This window comes from Talpa europaea, assembly GCF_964194135.1.
Source record: "Talpa europaea genome assembly, chromosome: 3".
In the NCBI taxonomy this organism is placed as follows: Eukaryota; Metazoa; Chordata; class Mammalia; order Eulipotyphla; family Talpidae; genus Talpa; species Talpa europaea.
The window spans coordinates 74,896,673-74,915,080 of NC_140069.1; the positions used below are offsets into that span (position 1 = coordinate 74,896,673).

Consider the following 18,408-nt stretch of genomic DNA (forward strand, 5'->3'; position numbering starts at 1 on the left):
AGCCATCAGTTAACGGTATTACATAAACAGCTTGCGCTCCTCACAGCACTTTGCGGGGAAATACACAAGCACGCTCTCTGAATGTCCAATTATCTAGACGGGAGTTTCAACAAATATGTTTGAAGCTTATTTATGTAAAATGTCTAAACGCTATATTCTATTTGTATTTCAAAAATGGTATTCTGTGCATGTCTTTTTAATTATTAAAATCAATATTTTATAATATAAATGCAAAACTTGACTGAACGGAATCACAGTTTTATCATAGTAATCACCTGGGAAAGAGGGGTAAAGCCTTAGCCTCGTCAGTAATGTTTACTTCATCAAAAATAAGCAAGAAAACTGAAGTGTACAGGAAAAGATGTTAGCAGGCACCAACTCTGAATGTTTAGATGTTAGCAGGCACCATCTCTGAATGTTTAACGGTTGTATAAAAAGATCTTTTGCAAAATATTCTTAATTTTCAACATGTTTCCTTATTAAAAAATGAAGTAAGAGTATATGCAAAACTCCCAGTCCTGGTCAATTGATTTTAGCTGAGTAAGTCTAATGCACCTCATTTGCTATAGTCACGTTGTCAAAATGACACAATATTTATGTACGTTGCACAGGAGTTGAAAATAAGTTTACTACCGTATGCAGCAATGACTTTGTTAGAGCTATGCAGACCTAGGAAAATCCACCCAGGGGCTCAGTGGACACTTACTGGATGAGATTTGCATTTATTATTATCTTTGTTGACCTTATAGTGATTTGCTCTATAAGATTCTCACATATTTATTTAAATTATGAATTAAGTTACTTTTGACATAGTTCAGGGTCAATGGCTGGTTTTTCATCTTAAAATTAATAGATACAACTTATTAACTTATTAATAAAATAATATTATTTATGAACTTCTTATAACATATCAGGCACTGAGCTAAGTACTTTTCCTGCTATTATCTCTTTAATCCTGCCACAAAAGTATATGAGAAGTCTTATCACTGCTGTTTTACTGATGAGGAATTATCAGTAAGCAGAGGCCCAGAAAGTTCTATAACTATTCAAAGCCAAATAACTATTATAGAAAAGAGGTTCAGGGCCTCCCTGGTGATGCAGGCAGTTGAGTGCAGCGCTGTGAAGCTGTCCACAGCCTCTGCAGTGCTGGTTCGGTCCCCGCCAGCCTTGGAGCAACCCATATGGCAAGCAGACATCGCCTGTCTCGCCCGCTGCTCCCCTCAGCAGTGTATTTCATCAGTCTGCCTGTTCTGTTCCCTGCTCTGTCTCTGGTGAATCCTCTCACCCTCCTGCACATCTGGCCTGTACCCTGGTTCTTGTATAAATAAAATAAATGTTCAAAAAAAAAAAAAGAAATGTTAGACATGTTTCCCTAGAAGCTCATACTGTTAACTACCCTATGATAATATTTAGCTTATTATCATAAGTCAGAGGGACATCCTGGTGTTTTTTTCAGTTCTAAAACATACTTTTAGGCACATTTGAAAGTAATGATATTATAATGGTCTTCCTGCTGGGGTGGGCAGGTGATGTTCCTGCCTCTCTCTCTCCCCAGGATTGTTGATAGGGGCAACTCATCATTAATAATTTTGTGTAATCAAGGCTGCTAGTATCAGCAGATTATTCTTTAATAATAATCTTATGATCCTTTTTAGGGGTAGTCCTTATCCCATACCACAGCAGCAAATCTTTCCATCTGGCAAAAATATTCTACTCAGCAATTATATTTTTATATAATGAGTATATGTATTTGGGGCAACTTGTTAGGTAAGTCCCTTTAAAATTTTTGTCTTTTTTATATATTAAAAAATGTTTTTTAATTTTCTTTTAACTGACTGGCTCTTTAAAGCAAAAATGGAGGGTCTTGGACTTGACTTGCTTCCACTTAAGAAAAATTCACGATGCTTGAGAACTAATTTCATCAGAAACATTCTGAGCTTCAGTTAAAATGTAAAATGCTTTTTGTAGCCCCAGGATAAAATAAAATTTCATTTGCTTTTACTTTTCTGCAATAATGTAATGCCAATAAGGAGATATTGCCAGGGGCACAGGGAAGCCAATTCTATAGCTGAACAAATCGATGGTAAATCTACTTGCCAAATCCTGAACATACCCACTGAATGAGTGTTAGGAGTGTGCATTCGTGTGCACACACACATTTACACACACATGTACACACAATCATACCTACTGAGCTATCCAAGGTAAAGATGAGATTTCTGATGTCCTACCACAATTAGTGTCACATTCTCAAACCCCCACACACCCACAGCTGGTTTGTGGGCACACTTTTGAACTGAGAACACATAGCATTTTGAATAGTAATAACAAGACTTATTGAGTAATAGCATTATTGAATGATAACTATGTACTTCACCCCAATCTAAGCATGTTAATCCTGGAAGCTGGTGCCATTATTATCTCCATTTTTCAGGTGAGGAAATTGAGGCACACAGAGGGTAAATCAGTTACCCAGGGCCTCCCAATTGGTGGATCACAGTCTGGTGCCAGAGCCCAGCCACTTTGTCTGTACACGGTGCTGCCTATTGTTGTTTATTCAAACCAAACACAGGTCTCCAGAAAATGCTAGACAAACTCTAAACCAAAATCATGATGATGATGATGATAACTATGTCAACTGTTTGTATCATTAATTTATACTCAGGCACTTATGGTCTTTTTTTCACACATTTATCATAATCTGGGGGATTAGGTTTTATTGTTTCTATTTCACAGTGAAATTAAAAGCTCAGAGAACTTTAATCATTTGCTAAACATTGAAAAACTGGTGATTGGCTGACTTGAGATCCAAATAAATCTATAGCCAGTGCTCATTCCTTTGTTTAGATTCAGTGTTTGCACGAGTTTCTGATTCAGTAAGTAAAGAGATTTGGTGTCAATCTCTTACTATGCTAATTTGGTAGTTAAATGTTATCATAGCTGTCTCTGTGTAGGGTAAGACAGTATAGATAGGGTTTGGTGCTATCTGTGGCTTCAGACACCCAAGGGGGATCTTGGAATATTTCTGGGGATAAAGAAACACTGCTGTAGGTCCTCCCCTGGTGGCGCAGGCAGTTGAGCACAGTGCTGTGCTGTCTGCAGCCTTGGCAGCACCGGTTCCATCCCAGCCGGCCGGGGAGGGTCCCACATGGTGCGGCAGACCTTTCCTGTCATGCCTGCTGCTCCCCTCAGCAGTGAATTTCATTAGTCTGCCCATTTTGTTCCCTGCTCTGTCTCTGGTGAATCCTCTCACCCTCCCGTGCATCTGGCCTGTACACCGGTTCTTGTATAAATAAATCAATAAATCTTAAAAAAAAAAAGAAACACTACTGTAAATTAAAAAAGAAACACTACTGTAAATTAAACTTGGGTTAAATAAGAAATGCTTTCAGAAAAGATTAATTTATGTTTCAGTGTTGCAGAACTGTCAATAAAGAAAATGTTTGTTGACTTAAAAAAAAAAAAAAAAGAGATTTGGAACATTTGTCTCTGCTCTGTGATAACCATTATGTTTCCTGATCACTAATGGCCAGTGGGACACTTTGCTACCTTCCCACCTTACAGTGTAGTTGAGTATGATATGATTTTAAAATAAATTACATCAACTTCCCTGGGTAAGATCTGTGCTTTGTGACCTTTGAATATAATATTTCTATAAAATTAATCACTTTTTGGAACAGTGTCTGATTTCTGACTTAATTGCATAATGAATGACAGTCAGAAAAATATACAAATGACTGAATTTTCTCCTCTATATATGCTCATAACTACTTGTTGAAAAAAAGTAACAAAAAAAATTCTGACATAGATTGAGACTTCCTACACAGGGAAGTAAAACTGCAAATCCTAGGTGTTAGGATTTCTTTCTGTTGCAAGTGCAATGCCAGGAGCCTGGAGGGAGAGTCTAGCAGGTCTCCTATGTGGGCTGGGCACCTGCTGTGCGACAGGCCCCGGACTATGGTACTGGCTGCCTCACTGTTAGACCTTGAGGGTTCTCAATAACCTCCAGCTTATTAAGACATGGTCATTGCCCCCGGGTTGTAAGACTAGAAAGAAATGGGTCAGAAACCAGATTCCAGGCAGGTCTGAATTCAGTCAGGGCTCCTAACTTGGTTTCCAAGTAGCCAAGAGAATCTTTGCAGTGGGGAGCAAGGGTTAGGGCATTTCTGATCATTGAATGACCCTTTGAAATTATGATGCCTTCTCAACCAGCCTGCCTCACCAAATTATTAGTGGAGTAAAACATGCTTTTCAAATTTAGGTTTAGATTTTAATGTTATTACTCCAAGGTGAACTCTCAAATGTAAAAAAACAGTTGATGTCAAGAATTCAAATGAAAGAATTTCTATGTATTCGGAGGTGTTTTTTTTAAACCTGTTCTGGGAAAGCACTGTGAAGATTTTTAAGTATTAAAATGGGTTGCACGTAAAATCCTAGTTTAAATGGTATTTTGAACAACTTTAATTGTATTACCATGATTCTAGTATATTTTATCTTGTGTGCAAAATAATACAAGCCAAAGGAACACACACACACACACACACACACGCAATTTTTTTCCCCTTTTTGTTGTACTTTGATGACTTCAAAAGGCTCAGAAAACCATCTTTGTATAAACAGATGAAGGGAAGGGTGTGCTTCTCTTTCCAGGAAGATGTTTGTTTTTATAATCCAAACGCTAAAAAATAACATAGTGCTTGCTACATGAATGAGGCCAGTTCATCCACTGGGAATGTATCTTGGTCTCTTCTTGTACTCAAGGAAGGTAGGATGCCATTGGGCATGTGTCTAAAACTTGCAGACAAGACTTCAACAATGGGCATTATTGATTTCTCTGTAAAAGTAATTATCTTTTACATTAGGAGGTTTATGTATCACATGCAATCAACTATCAGAATACAGTGTCTAAAAATTGAGAAGACAACAGAGAAAGTTCTCACATATTCCTCATCCACTTTCCCCTGTTAACATCTTACATTAGTCTGCCATATTTATTATAATCAATAAACTAATCAAATGCATTAAAATAGTTTCTAATAAAAAATAAGTTAAAATAAAATTAACTCATTCTAGATATGCAGAGTATTGATCAAAAACATTTTCTTATGGTTGCTTAGGTGCTAGGAGAGAAATTCCTGAGATGGGGGCTGGCAGAGGTCATACAGAACAAAGATTGTAACTCTAGTCCCCAAGAAAGGGGCTGGCCAGCTGATTAGTCATCTGATCATCAGAAGAATAATTCCTAATGATTCCTTTTAAATTATGAAACATTTTCTCTATCAGAAATACTAAAGGGATGAGGTATTGTGGTACATTTTACTTGGACACTGGAACACAAAAATCAGAGGAAAATACAATATCAGTAGATATTATTTCTATTTTGAACTCTTAACATTTACATCTCAAGGGCCAGCTGCTTGGCAGGAAGGAACTGGAGTATTCTATTTGCGGCACAACTCTAGGAAACAGCTTCCAAGACTGACCCGATCTGCGTTTGAGTTATAGATATTATAACCAACTTTTCCTCCACACCAATACCCCATCCCTTCAGAAATCTTAATAGGCTTTTGAGAGCCTCCATTTAGCCCTGGCTGCATAAAATGATTCTTTGATGAAAAGGGATTGGAACAAGGGTTAAAGCCGACATTGAAAGGTTACTGTGGAGGGCATCGTGTTCATACAACCCTCCTTTAATATGTGTGGTGTGCACCTGTGATAAGATGATTCATTACCTGGGGCTGCTCTTTGACAAGCTCCATCGTTCAGCCTTCGGGGTTCTGATGGGACAATCCCACACCCGCCCAGGAAATATAACAAGGTCAGCTTTTTTTTTCTGCTGGGACGTAGATGGAAACGGTTTAGCTTATAATGCATCTTTGTTTACTGTTTATGTAAAATAAAAACAAGGTTCAGGACATCGCAATTCCAGTTCTCCACAGAGCAGGCCAAGCAGGAAGAGGTAACACTGGTGGATAAATAGCTCTGAGAAGAAAACACCTGCGAGGATGTAAGCCTCATCAGCAGAAACAGCGAAATTTGAGAACAAGGTGTCCTAACCACCAAGGCTGCACCCCGTGTCAGACCTTCAAATGGGAGATGTCCAGACGGCCAAATAAGACGACCTCTTGTTTGCTTTGCATGAAGCTTTTAGGTTTATTGGGAGGTCTTGATGAAGAAATACCCTTAGCTGGAGCTTTGTCAGTGTCTTGGTGACCAGGAGTGGGCACATAAGCAGTGCAAGTTAGGGGTGACATGGCACGAGGGAATGTCACTGGCTCCTGTGGACTGAAGTGATTCCACAAGCGAACAAGAGACTGCCAGATGCCTGACAAGCAGCAAGTGTGTCCGACTTGCAGTTGCCGTCGTTCTAACTCACCCTTTTCTCTATTGCTCTTACAGGATTTCTTCAGTAGTTTCCTATCACATTCCCATACATTTAGAAATAGACTCTATTAAAGCTGATTTAGAAATCTTAGGGCAATAAAAAAGGAAATCTACTAGTTTCCCTCATTATCCAAGCTTAAAAAACACAAAAACAGAAAGAAGCGCAATTTTATTTTGAAAATATAACTTATTGTAATTATTATTTTTTAAAGAATGCCACGGTCATGAAAAGGAATTTCTTCAAGTAAGGTTATAACATGAGTCAAACTACAGAAATAAAAAAAAAATAAAACTTAAGACATCCTTTGGGAGGAAAAAAAGATACCTTGCTTCTAAAATATAAACACCTCCCAACCCTTCTCCTATTCTTGACATTGCTAGTAAATGTTATTTATTTGCCTCGAATGGATGTGGTTACATATCACTGTCATGCAAAAGAAATTCATTTCCTTTCTGAGTTCAATCTGCCATAAAAATTCACTCTTGTTCCCATCTCCCACTCACCTGTCCTTGTGCATTAGTAACTAGTTGACCCGTGACCCCCTGAAGACTGGAGAGGGCATTGCCAAAGGCCTGTGAGCTTGCTATGGAGCCCATGGCTGCTGCTGCCGCAGCCGCTGCAGCCTGACTTGCTAGTGGATTATTAACCAGCTGCAAAGAGAGAAAAGATCAGGGTGAAACCACCGAGAGAGGCACAGGCACAGCACACCGAAACAACATTCACTGGGGATGAATTCTTGTCCCATTTAATTCATGCAAAGGTCGGTCCTGGAATCCACTGGAGGAACCCTGGGGAACATTCCCTCTAATGCTGTGGGGTTTGGGAGAGGTTGGAAGTGAGGCTGGAAGGAAAATGTTCTCCACAAACACTGCGCTGCTTGATGGAGCCTGGATTTAGGACTAGCCCCGGGAGGGAGGGAGTCTGATTTTATAGGTGAGGTGGAATATTAGGATCTTCCCAGGTGGAGAAATGATTTTGAAGTCCCTGAATTTTTGTCCTTTAGACTAAATAAAACTCTAAGAAAATGTCACTTTCTTTGGGATAACAGGACAGAATGTAGGATTAAAACAGGATGGGGTAGAAATGGGGGAGAGGAATGGATTGTAAGAATTTTTCAATGAGTATGATTTTATCATTTTCATTTGTGAATCGCAATTTCTTTTAGGTTCTCCAAGAAAAAAGGAAATCAAAGGCACTAGAGATGGAAACCTCCAGCCTTTGTGGTTTCAGGGGGTGAGTCTAGGGTTGGGGTTTTTCTAGTGGGGTCACCTTGGATATAGGATTTATGCCCAGTGAGAAAGGTCCTTTGGTGAGTGGTCATCTGCTTGCTAATGTGGTGAATACATGGCCTTCCCTTGGCCTATGTCAGTGAAGTGAAGTGAAATAGGGAGGAGAATGTGATTGCAGGGAGGAGGAAAACTGCTCAAAGAGGAGGTTATGGCTGCCAAAATCTGTTTTTCCATGGAGACCAATTCAATATTCTTTATCCTGCCAATTTTCCACGCCACAGGTTTTCAGACCCTCTGACCATGAGGCAGAAGTGTGGCTTGAACTAAAATCTGCATTTAGGTTAATGACTAGATATAAATTCAAGAAACATTTAAACTATTTTCACAGTATTGGTTTTGATACATGAATTTCATTTGTATTTATTCTAGGGTGTTATTTTTCCCCATATAGTTTCTCTCAAGTACAACAATTGTTCTGTATAATAATGCATTTTCCATCACCAGATCCCACATCCATGAAATTCCTGCATTTTAGCAGAAACCTGCCAAGACTGAGACTTGGTGGAAAAAAATTAACGCCATACTTAATTCAAATTCTAGAAGTTCTTTTAAAGATGATACTTTTTTTTTCTCAGTCTTTCTTTTTTCTTTCTCTTCTTCCCTTTTTTTTTCTTTCCCTCAAAACACACACTTTATTATAGAATTTCTTTGGCAGTTGCTTTGCCAGGAGTTCATAAGATCTAATGAGGAAGGAAATCCTCAAAAGAACTTCAGAGAGAACAGGAATGAACTAATTCTTTTTTCATTAATGCAATATTCTTATTTTGATTTCTTTATTCATGTCTAACCAAATTTCATGTAACTAGTTCTATAGTTCATGTAACTATTCCATTTGACCCAGCACATTTTTTTAAGAAATGAAAATCCATTTTAAGCTCATTACTTTATGTGTCTTTTGCCTTTATCTCTCTCCTAAAAGACAACAATGATTTCCTTTTTAAGGAGAAAAAAATTTCTCATTCAATGACCTAAAGAAAAGCCCTGTCTTATCCCAGATTACCACCATGGGATTTTAAAAACTCAACTTGACCTTGATCATGGTTTTCTGAGTATATATTTACAGTATAAGTGAGGTAGTAACAATATATGTTTGGCTTGTTACCTAAAGTGAACAAATTCATATTGCCTTTTTTTCTACTTCTAAGGAGAAGACCTGAGGAGTGTCTTCCCCAAACCACTGGACACAGCCACACAGCCATGTGAGACAACTCAAGTTATCTGCCAGCTGTTATATTTACATTTGTTTGTGCAACACAAATTGAATTCACAACGGAATGTCTGGGTTTCAGAGAAACCTCAAACTTCTTTATACTCAAAGAAAAACTAAATTATGTGCAGTTTGGTTTTAAAATTGAATATACAATTTTGTCCATGAATTTTGGGTGAAAATTTTAAATCAGTACATGAAAAAAAAATGCTTTCTAAAGAAGATCATGACTTCTACTTCATGAAGAGAAAATATTTTTAGAGGTTATAAGACATTTCCCTAACATGTAGGTCAACCAAAAATTCATATTGGAAATTATGGAATGTAATAGAGTAGATTGAGAAGTCCCTACATTTAGGGCTTCGGTATATTGTTTCGGATAGCCCCTGTATTTGTTATAAATTCTGGCTTATACAAGGATAAACTATCATTCTGAATGCAAACAAACCATCTACTTTTTTGTGTGATGGAGCCAGGAATGGGTATACTTCTACTGCTCTGACAAATGCTCCAGAAATCACAAATATACAGATTTTATTTTTAATATTTATTTCTACTGTATCCTGGTCCTAGATTGAAATCCAATTTGTTCCTCCTCTTAATGGAGCAAATGCCAACTCAGTGACTCTTATTTGTGATCCATGCCCTTAGGTCCCTGTGAAAGGCTTATGGGCTGTAGGGAAATGCCTTGTTGGCCCCTGGAACCAGAACTAGAACTAAAGGGAAGGAGTGTGGTGTACACAGACAGCGGGTGCAGGTCAGTCTGTAAGCTGACAGCATTTCAGGTAGATCATTGGTGTAGTTGATGGATGCAGCTTCATAAATATCTTTTGGCTTTTCTGTCTGTGACTGCCAAGGCAGGGATGTAATACACATTAAGATATGTGGCAGAGAGAGAGAGAGGGGAGGGCCTGGAAGCCACAAGTGTTCTCCTCATCACCTCCGGTCATGTCACTCTGTATTGTCCCCAGTCATGTCATATTAGCAGTGTTCCGATCAATATTTCTTCTTGATGGAGATGCAGGGTAGATTTGGACAGCGGGAAGTCCGGGCACAATAAATGCACATAATGAGCATGTGAACATTAACATTCTAGGACCAACAGGATATTTTGAAGCTGCTGCCAAGTTAGGTGTTTCAGCCTTCAGATTTTTTTTTTTCAGTGTACCTAACCAGCAAAAGATGGCTAACTGAAGTCTGACTGTATTATATACTTATGTTTTCAACAGATCAGCTTAAAAGACATACTGAATTTTAGTGCATGCTTGTTTATAAATACGGGAGGTTGCACAATAAGGAATTGCAGAAGGCTAGAATTCTCATGTCACATTCATTTAGATTCTGGGCCTTGAACATATCAAGCTATAGTTCTGGAATCCTCAGATAGTCTAAAAATGTACTAATAGAAACATTACTTTCTTAACACAGTCCCTCATCCCCTTCCATAATTTTAGAGTTTAAAATAAAATAATTAAAAAAAAAACAGTTTTGTATCAGTAAGGAAAGACTCCAAACCTTGCAGAGCCTGTCCATCTGTCCATTTACACAATGGAAGACATCAGCACAAACCAGACTGCCTTGGTTTGTGACTTTATATTATGCCTCATTTTCTTGGGGATAAAATGGGTGTAAAAATAGTACCATTCAGAGTTATGATTAACACTTGAGATAACACATGCAAAAGGTTTAGTACAACACTTAGCATATATCGTGTACTAAATGCTAGCTATGGGACTCCCTGATGGATTAAGTATCAGTCCTATGAAGCTAACGGCAGCCACTATAGCATGGGTCTGATCCCCAGCCAAGTTGCTGACCCACATGATGCAGCAGACCTCTCCTGTCTTGTACACTGCTCCCCTCAGCAGTGTATTTCTGTCAATCCGCCTGTTCTGTTCTCTGGTGCATCCTCTTACCCTTCACACCTCTGGCCGATAGCCCAGTTCTTGTATGCATAAATAAATAAATCTTTAAAAAAAAAAAGCTAACTATTATACTCACAGTTCATATTGTTCATGAAGACTTGAATAATCAATTTACTAGAATTAGAATTCACATCCATAAATGATTTCTCACTCTTGTATATAATGAGAACATGAATAACTTATTTTTATATTTTTAACTGTATTTATTATTTTTAAAGAGTAGTGTGAAGGGAGCTATTAGATAGCTAACATGATTATTAGATGAGATAAGTTTCAGGATTTAAATGATAAATATGCTTTAAAAAATATTTCAGGGCCTCCCCTGATGGTGCAGTGGTTGAGCACTGGGCTGCAAAGCTGCCCACAGCCTCGGCAGTGCAGGTTCGATCCCCGGTCACTGATGAGGGTCCCACATGGTGCGACAGACCTCTCCTGCTGGGCCCGCTGCTCCCCTCAGCAGTGTATTTCAGTCAGTCTGCCTGTTCTGTTCCCCACTCTGGCTCTGGTGAATTCTCTCACCCTCCTGCGCTTCTGACTGTACCCAGTGCTTGTATAAATAAATAAATAAATCTTTAAAAAAAAGATTATGCGGTAGATTTGCAAAACAAAACCTTCCTTCTTATTCTCATATTTTGTTTATGCTATGTGTTTGGTTTCATAAGGACACCCAATTTAGAGTTTAATTCCTGCTTCATTTCAAAATATTATGAAGGTATTCAGGGAGAAGATTTGAGAAAAGTTTCTCTTACAGATACAGGCAATCCTATGTTCACTGCAACACTATTCACAATAACCAAACTATGAAAACAACCTAAGTACCCAAAGATAAATGAGTAGATTAAGAAGGCATATGTGTGTATGTGTGTGTGTGTGTGTGTGTGTGTGTATATAATGCATATACATGCACACACTGGACTACTACTCAGTCATTTTAAAAAAAAAGATAAAACTCTTGCCTTTGTGACAACATGGATGGAACTGGAGAGAGTTATGCTAAGTGAGATAAGTCAGAGGAGAAAGACAATTACTTGAAAGTGTCATTAATACATGGAATATAGAGAAACAAAACAAAGGTCAGAAATAAACAAACCAATAGCAACCCCTAGAAATCTGAATGTAAAATTAAGGCTATCAGAAGAGGGGCAGGGGTGGGACAAAGGGGGGAGGAGGCACAATGGGCTATGGTGGAGACTGTGGGTGCCTTGGCAGTGAGTGGTGAATGTGGTATGGTAACACACCCCTGAAGGGTGTGATTCTGCACCTCTGAATCACATGTTATGTTGTAAATTGATGTTGCCTCAATTAAAAAAATATATATAACAACAACAAAAAATTTTGTCAAGATAGGCAGTGATCTATTTCTATGCCTATATATAATATATAATATATTTCTATGCCTCTCTCTATATAACTATTACATAACTATTATACTATTATTATATATATATATTATATATATATCTATCTCAATGCAGATATTAGAACTTTGTCTCTTAATAAGAATAAATTCCCATCCCCAAATCTATAGTGTTTTGTGTACATGCCTATTATTTGTGGATGTTGAATGGTGATGAGAAGAAAAAAATTTGATAAAGTCTTTTCAAGAAACACTCTTAGATGATGTCCTGTGTATAAATATCACCATAAATGATATCACTCCATGATGAAAGGGTGTCTTTATCTAATCTTGCCTCATCCTCTCTTTACTCAGACTTGTATCCTACACTCTAGTAAGAAATTCAGGTTTCCTGAATCTGAGCATCAGCAGACAATATTTTGCATGAAAAATTGTTGATTACATTATCCCATTAATAAAATTATTTCAGTAAATTTCATTTATAAAAATATGGTAGCACAATAAGGCAACTTAGTGATGATATTCTGTGTTTATATCTTTATTCCAAGAGGATCTTATGAGTGTAGCAGACTCAGAACCCTTCTTTGGAGCATAATTGCCCATGATCTATAGTTTTATCATTCACCTCATGAGCTATGTGGATTTTATAGAGTATGGATTTTGGAGCAGCTCATTTTGCTACTAACTTTTCAATTTAGAGCTCTGGAACTGTGGTGCCATTTGTTTTGAAATAAGGATGTTCATAAATGCATTCATCACAACTCCCAACTCATTTAAGGTCAGAAATGAGTAGCAGTGGCTGCTTAGAAAGTGGAGGGGAAATGTGGCTTTTCAAATTCATTTCCATGCATTAGGCCTTTGACTTTTCTTATACTTTATGTGTGAAAATGTCTCTTGGGTTCCTTGGGATTCTTTTAACCAAATCAGTACTTCCACTTTTTACCCCCAAGTCTTCTCTTAAGAGCTCAAGGAAATTCTAGGACACAAGTGTTGGAAGGGTGGTCATATTCATCTCAGTGACCCACTTGGTATGTATTTTATCCTACCAGGTTTTCCCATTTATCTTATGATTATTATGGGTTATAATATTTATAATATTTAGTAATCAATTTTGTGAATGATAATGCTGAGGCACGCTTTGACACTTGCTCTCTGTTCACTTTCCTATGGAGATGGCAACTTGCTAAATGTTGGCCATCCAATTTTCTGCCAACCAGAAGTCTGGGACTAGAGTGCCTGAAATTGGCAGTGATGACGCTGAGACATTGTGACATCCTAAATTATCTTTGGTTTATTAATGCAGTATCATATTGATTTCAGCATAGTTTCAGAATTAATTGGATTTTATTTTTAATTATTTATTTATGCTTTCTTTATTATTATTTATATTATATTTATTTTATTCCTATTATGTGATAAAATTGGGGTAGAGTAACTCTCTTTTATTATTATTATTTTTTCCTAAAGGATGCAAATGTCTATTTCTAAGATGAACACTTTCTGGGAAACTACCATAGTGGACTACAGTTGAAAACACTACGTTGCATGCTAAAGTTGTGTCCTTTGGGTTGGGTTGGGTCCCTCATGACCCACACTAAAGGTAATTCTGTGAGGTGAAGGAAGCACTTGGTAACATGCTTGTGGAATTACTGTAATATCTCCATGTAGCAAATCATTACATTGTACACTGTAATCTTCCCCAATGAGTAACTCTCTTTTAAAGTGCCATCAACCAGTCATCTTCACTAAGAGAGGATTTTTAAAATGACCTTAGGTCTGAGGTTAGATCCAGAAAACAGAGTGAGGAAAGGAGGAATTATGCACTACATGGGCTCTGGAGTGTGAGTTAGGCCTTGGAACTGTCTTACCCAATGCAAATTAGCTGGGGATTCATACACCACTGGGAGTCCTAGAGAACAGTCCCTGGGACTCAGGTAAAGGATGGAAATCAATTCCCTAGTACTGCTGGCTCTTCACTCTTGGAGTCAATTTGAAAGTACCCCAAAGGAGGTAGAGCAATTCAAAGAAGAGAGGGAATTCCCGGGACCCGGGTGGAAGATTAATAATGCCTACGACAGTGTATTTGTTCTTTTATTCATTCATGTTTTCATCCCACAATCATTTATTCAGTAGCCACTATGTTTTGAGGGGAGACATATGAATAACTGATGGCCATGTCCCCTCCCCTGAGGTTTATAGTCAAATAGAAAGAGAAATTTGGTGGGAAGGGAGGGAAAGTAGGAGGAGATAAACTGGTTAAGGAGTGGTATCCAGGCTTGGAGTGGGAGGGTTGATGGGATGGCAGCAGTTTGGGGTGGGGGTCAGTGACAAAAGAATGGGGTGCTCAAGGAGAGCTGGGAGTCTGCACCTGAACTGGCTGAGAGTTGAGTAGAAAGATAAACACCTGGGATTACATCAAACTGAAAAGTTTCTGTACAGCAAAAGAGACATTAACCAAAACAAAGAGACACCCCACTGATTAGGAAAAAATTTTTGCACTCCATACAACTGATAGGTGACTGATCACAAAGATATACAAAGAACTCACAGGACAACAAAAACAAACAATCCACTCAAGAAATGGGCAGAAGAACTTAAAAGACACTTCTCCAAAGAGAAAATGCAAATGGCCAACAGTCATATGAAAAAATGTTCAACCTCCTTTATCATTAGGGAAATGAAAATCAAAACCATAATGAAATACCACCTTATACCAGTAAGAATGGCACATATCAAAAAAAAAAATACTAGTAACAACAAATGTTGGCAAGGATGTGATAAAAAAGGAACTCTCCTACATTGTTGGTGGGAGTGCAAACTGGTCCAACTGCTATGGAAAGCCATCTGGAGGTTCCTCAGTCTACTGAAAATGGAGCTGCCATATGACCCAGCAATTCCACTACTAGGGATCTGGCCAAAGGACACAAAAACATTGATCCAAAAGAATATCTGTACCCCTATGTTTATTGCAGCACTATTTACAATAGGTAAAACCTGGAAACAACCCAAATGCCCAAAAATAGATGACTGGATCAAGATGTGGTGCATGTACACCGTAGAATATTACTCAGCAATCAAAGAAGATAAACTCGTGCCATTCACAGCAACATCGATGGAGCTAAAAGGAATTATGCTAAGTGAAATAAGCCAGAAGGAAAAAGAAAACTATCAGATGGTTTCACTTATAGCAGGAATATAGGGGAACCAAATGAGACATCAGTGTAAAAAAAATAACAACAGTACAAAACACAACAAAGCAAAAACAGACAATTATAAATCAGAGGCATGCTGCAGGGGAAGAGGCAAGAGAGAGCTCAGAGGGAGGGAGGGAGGAGCACAGGGGACTGAGGTGATGGTGCATGGGTGCATTGGTGAAGGAAACTCTATGGGGACTACACCTGAGGGGGTGGGGGGAAGCAAATATTGTTTAAAAATGAACAATGATGTAAAAAATAAAAACAATTAAAAAAAAGAAAAGCATAAGTGTAATTGTGGTGAATGAAACATTCAAACTGAAAGGAGCAACACAGATTGAACACAGAGGTTAAAAATGTGAGTTCTGGAACAAGATTGCCTGGGTTCCATTTCTGAGACTGCCAGTAACTAGCTGTACCTTTCTGCTGTGATCCGAATGTTTGTACCTTCTGAGTCCCCCAAATTCATATGTTGAAATCTTAACATCCAAAGATGATGGTATTAAATGTCGGGGCTTCTGAGAGGTACTTGTACTTGTACACTCAGGAAGTGTGAGTCCTCATAAATGGGACTTGTGTTCTTACATCATGACCCTGGGAGAGCCCCAGCCCCTTGTGAGTGAGGACTCAGCGAAGGGCCCATGAACCAGGATGGAGGCTGTCACCAGAGCCCAGCCTTGCTGGTACCTTTCCCTTGGACATTCCTGTTTTCCAAACTGTGAGAAATAAACTTCTGTTGTCTAGAAGCCTCCGTTCTGTGGTGTTGGTATACAGCCCAAACAGAATGAGACACTTTCTGTGCCCAGTGTCTTCAGTTTTAGTAAAATATGAATAATAATAGCGGTAATAGCCTCATAGTGCTGTTGCAAAAAATAACACAGGTTAATAAATGCAGACTACAGGAGAAGTTTCCGGCATATAGTGAGCAATACATACTTTTGCTAAAATAATTTTCCTTCTGGAAACTTCTGGTCATATTGCTGCCCCTCACTCCCTCCAGGGTAGTCACACTGGCCTTTTTGCCATCTTCAACTCCCTGGAGTGTTTGCCTTTGCTGTTTCTACTTCTGTAATTCTCTTTTCCATTCACACATCTTTTACCCCAGGTCACCTGCTTAGAGACACATTCCTTGAATGCCTTATCTAAATAGCATTCTCTTTGTTCATGCTTAAATAAGTATAAGGAAATGGTATAATGTTTGGGCTTCCATGGCGGGACGGGGAGAGAGGCAAGGATACAGAAGCGTCTTGGTTTGATCATTGTAGAAGCTGTGGTGGAGACACATATACAGTCTGAGACTATTTTTTTTTAACAGACTATTTTTTTTAAGATTTATTTATGCATACAAGAGCTGAGTTATAGGCCAGAGGTGTGGGAAATGAGAGGATTCACCAGAGACAGAGTGGGGAACAGAACAGGCAGACTGACTGAAGTACACTGCTGAGGGGAGCAGTGGGCAAGCCAGGAGAGGTCTGCTGCACCATGTTCATTGCTCCCTGGCCAGCTGGGGCTTGAACTCATGCTGCAGAGGATGCAGACAGCTTCATAGGTTGCGTCCTAACACCGTGGGCCACCAGGGAGGCCCTCTGAGACTACTTTTTAGCTTTTTATATATGCTTGTAACTTTCCATAGTAAAAGGTTAAAAAAAAATTCTTTCACCCTCCATCTTCTCACATATTTCACAGCATTTAATCTGATATTAAATTACGCATTTGTTTGTTCTTTTCACCCCACTCATTAGAATGTAAATTTTGGTTCACTGCTCTCTCTTTAGGTCTTTCAACAGTACCAGCCACACAGTAGGCCCTCAATCAACATTTATTGAATAAGCATATGAAGGAGAGAGATGAAGATATCTCCTCCTGACTGGAATCTGATGCGAGTTTGACCCTGCACCATGTGCTGAAAAGAGTAAAAATTTTAGAAGCAAACTCCTCTTAATTCTTGTTTTTCAAAACTATAGCACCATTCATTACAGTCTCTCACACCACCTGACTGACTGGCCACAGCCTTCAGTGGGCAATTCTCCATGGAGGGCTCCTGAGCAATCCCCAATGTGTTACTGTATGTGAATCAGCACCTGCGCTTATAACTTTCCTCTCAGCTGCACAGGCAGATTCCCGCCAGGTGAAAATGGGCTCCCAACGGTGTTCCCAATTAGTTGGAAATACTCCAGTTTATACAACTCAAGACAGGCAGCAGCTAAAGATGAGGGTCAGGGATTCCCTGGATATTTTGGACCAAACCCTTCCTGACATTCCTAGAAATTGCATGCCTGGAATTTCATGGGAACAGGACTGGGCAGAGGGTTTAATCTCTAGGTTTGATGTTATTTAGAAGCCAAACAATAAGGTGGGCGTGAGTGAGGGTTTTCATTTTTGTATCCTTGGACTATGGTGGTGGAGATGGAGTTGGCTTATGGAACCTACATTCCCTAGGCCAGCCTTGGGGATTAGAGCAAAGCCCATGCAGATGGCAGCAGGGACAGGGAGAGAGGGGTTACTTTCCCGATAAGCATGGACTCTCTGTGCCCCTGGCACGAGCTACGAGTCTGAACAAAATTGAACAAAAAATTGTCCTGAGGCTGCATAAGGCAGACTGTACATTGACTTTGAGCCCCTCATTCTTTCTTGTCTTTCTTCTACCCTCAATAGTATCCATTTTCCCTGCAGGAACTTAACAAGTGTTGAGGGGTGACTTGAGTAAATTAGGCATGGGCAGGAAACAGTGTGCAGTGCTTCCCTTAGCCAGAAACTAGAATAACACCAGTGAGGGGCCATGCTCTCCTTTTGTGAAGCTTATGGTGGGACTTCAAGGGGGCGTGGGGACAGGCCATAGGATGCAGGGTCAAAGTGATACTGTTCTCAGATGTCACGAACCCAGGATGTCATCGCAGGTAGATAGAGGGGATTCTTTAAGCACACAGGGATGCCACAGAGAGTGTTCTGGAAGTACACTGGGAAGAGAGTGATTTCCAGGTCCAGCTCACTCAGGCTGATCAATGAGATCTCAGAAGGGAGCACTTGGGAGGGGTAAGGAAACAAAGAAGG

At 39.1% G+C, this 18,408-nt stretch overlaps 1 protein-coding gene across 2 annotated transcripts in view; it reads right to left on the reverse strand.

The window, feature by feature from the left end:
* POU6F2 (POU class 6 homeobox 2) overlaps positions 1-18,408 on the reverse strand; it is a gene marked incomplete at its 5' end in the record, with an annotated part of 515,308 nt that overhangs the window by 53,127 nt on the left and 443,773 nt on the right. For both annotated transcript variants that reach the window (XM_084230459.1, XM_084230460.1), the window contains one exon: positions 6,889-7,035. In XM_084230459.1, coding sequence (XP_084086585.1) covers positions 6,889-7,035 — 147 coding nt within the window. The remainder of the gene's footprint in view (positions 1-6,888; positions 7,036-18,408) is intronic.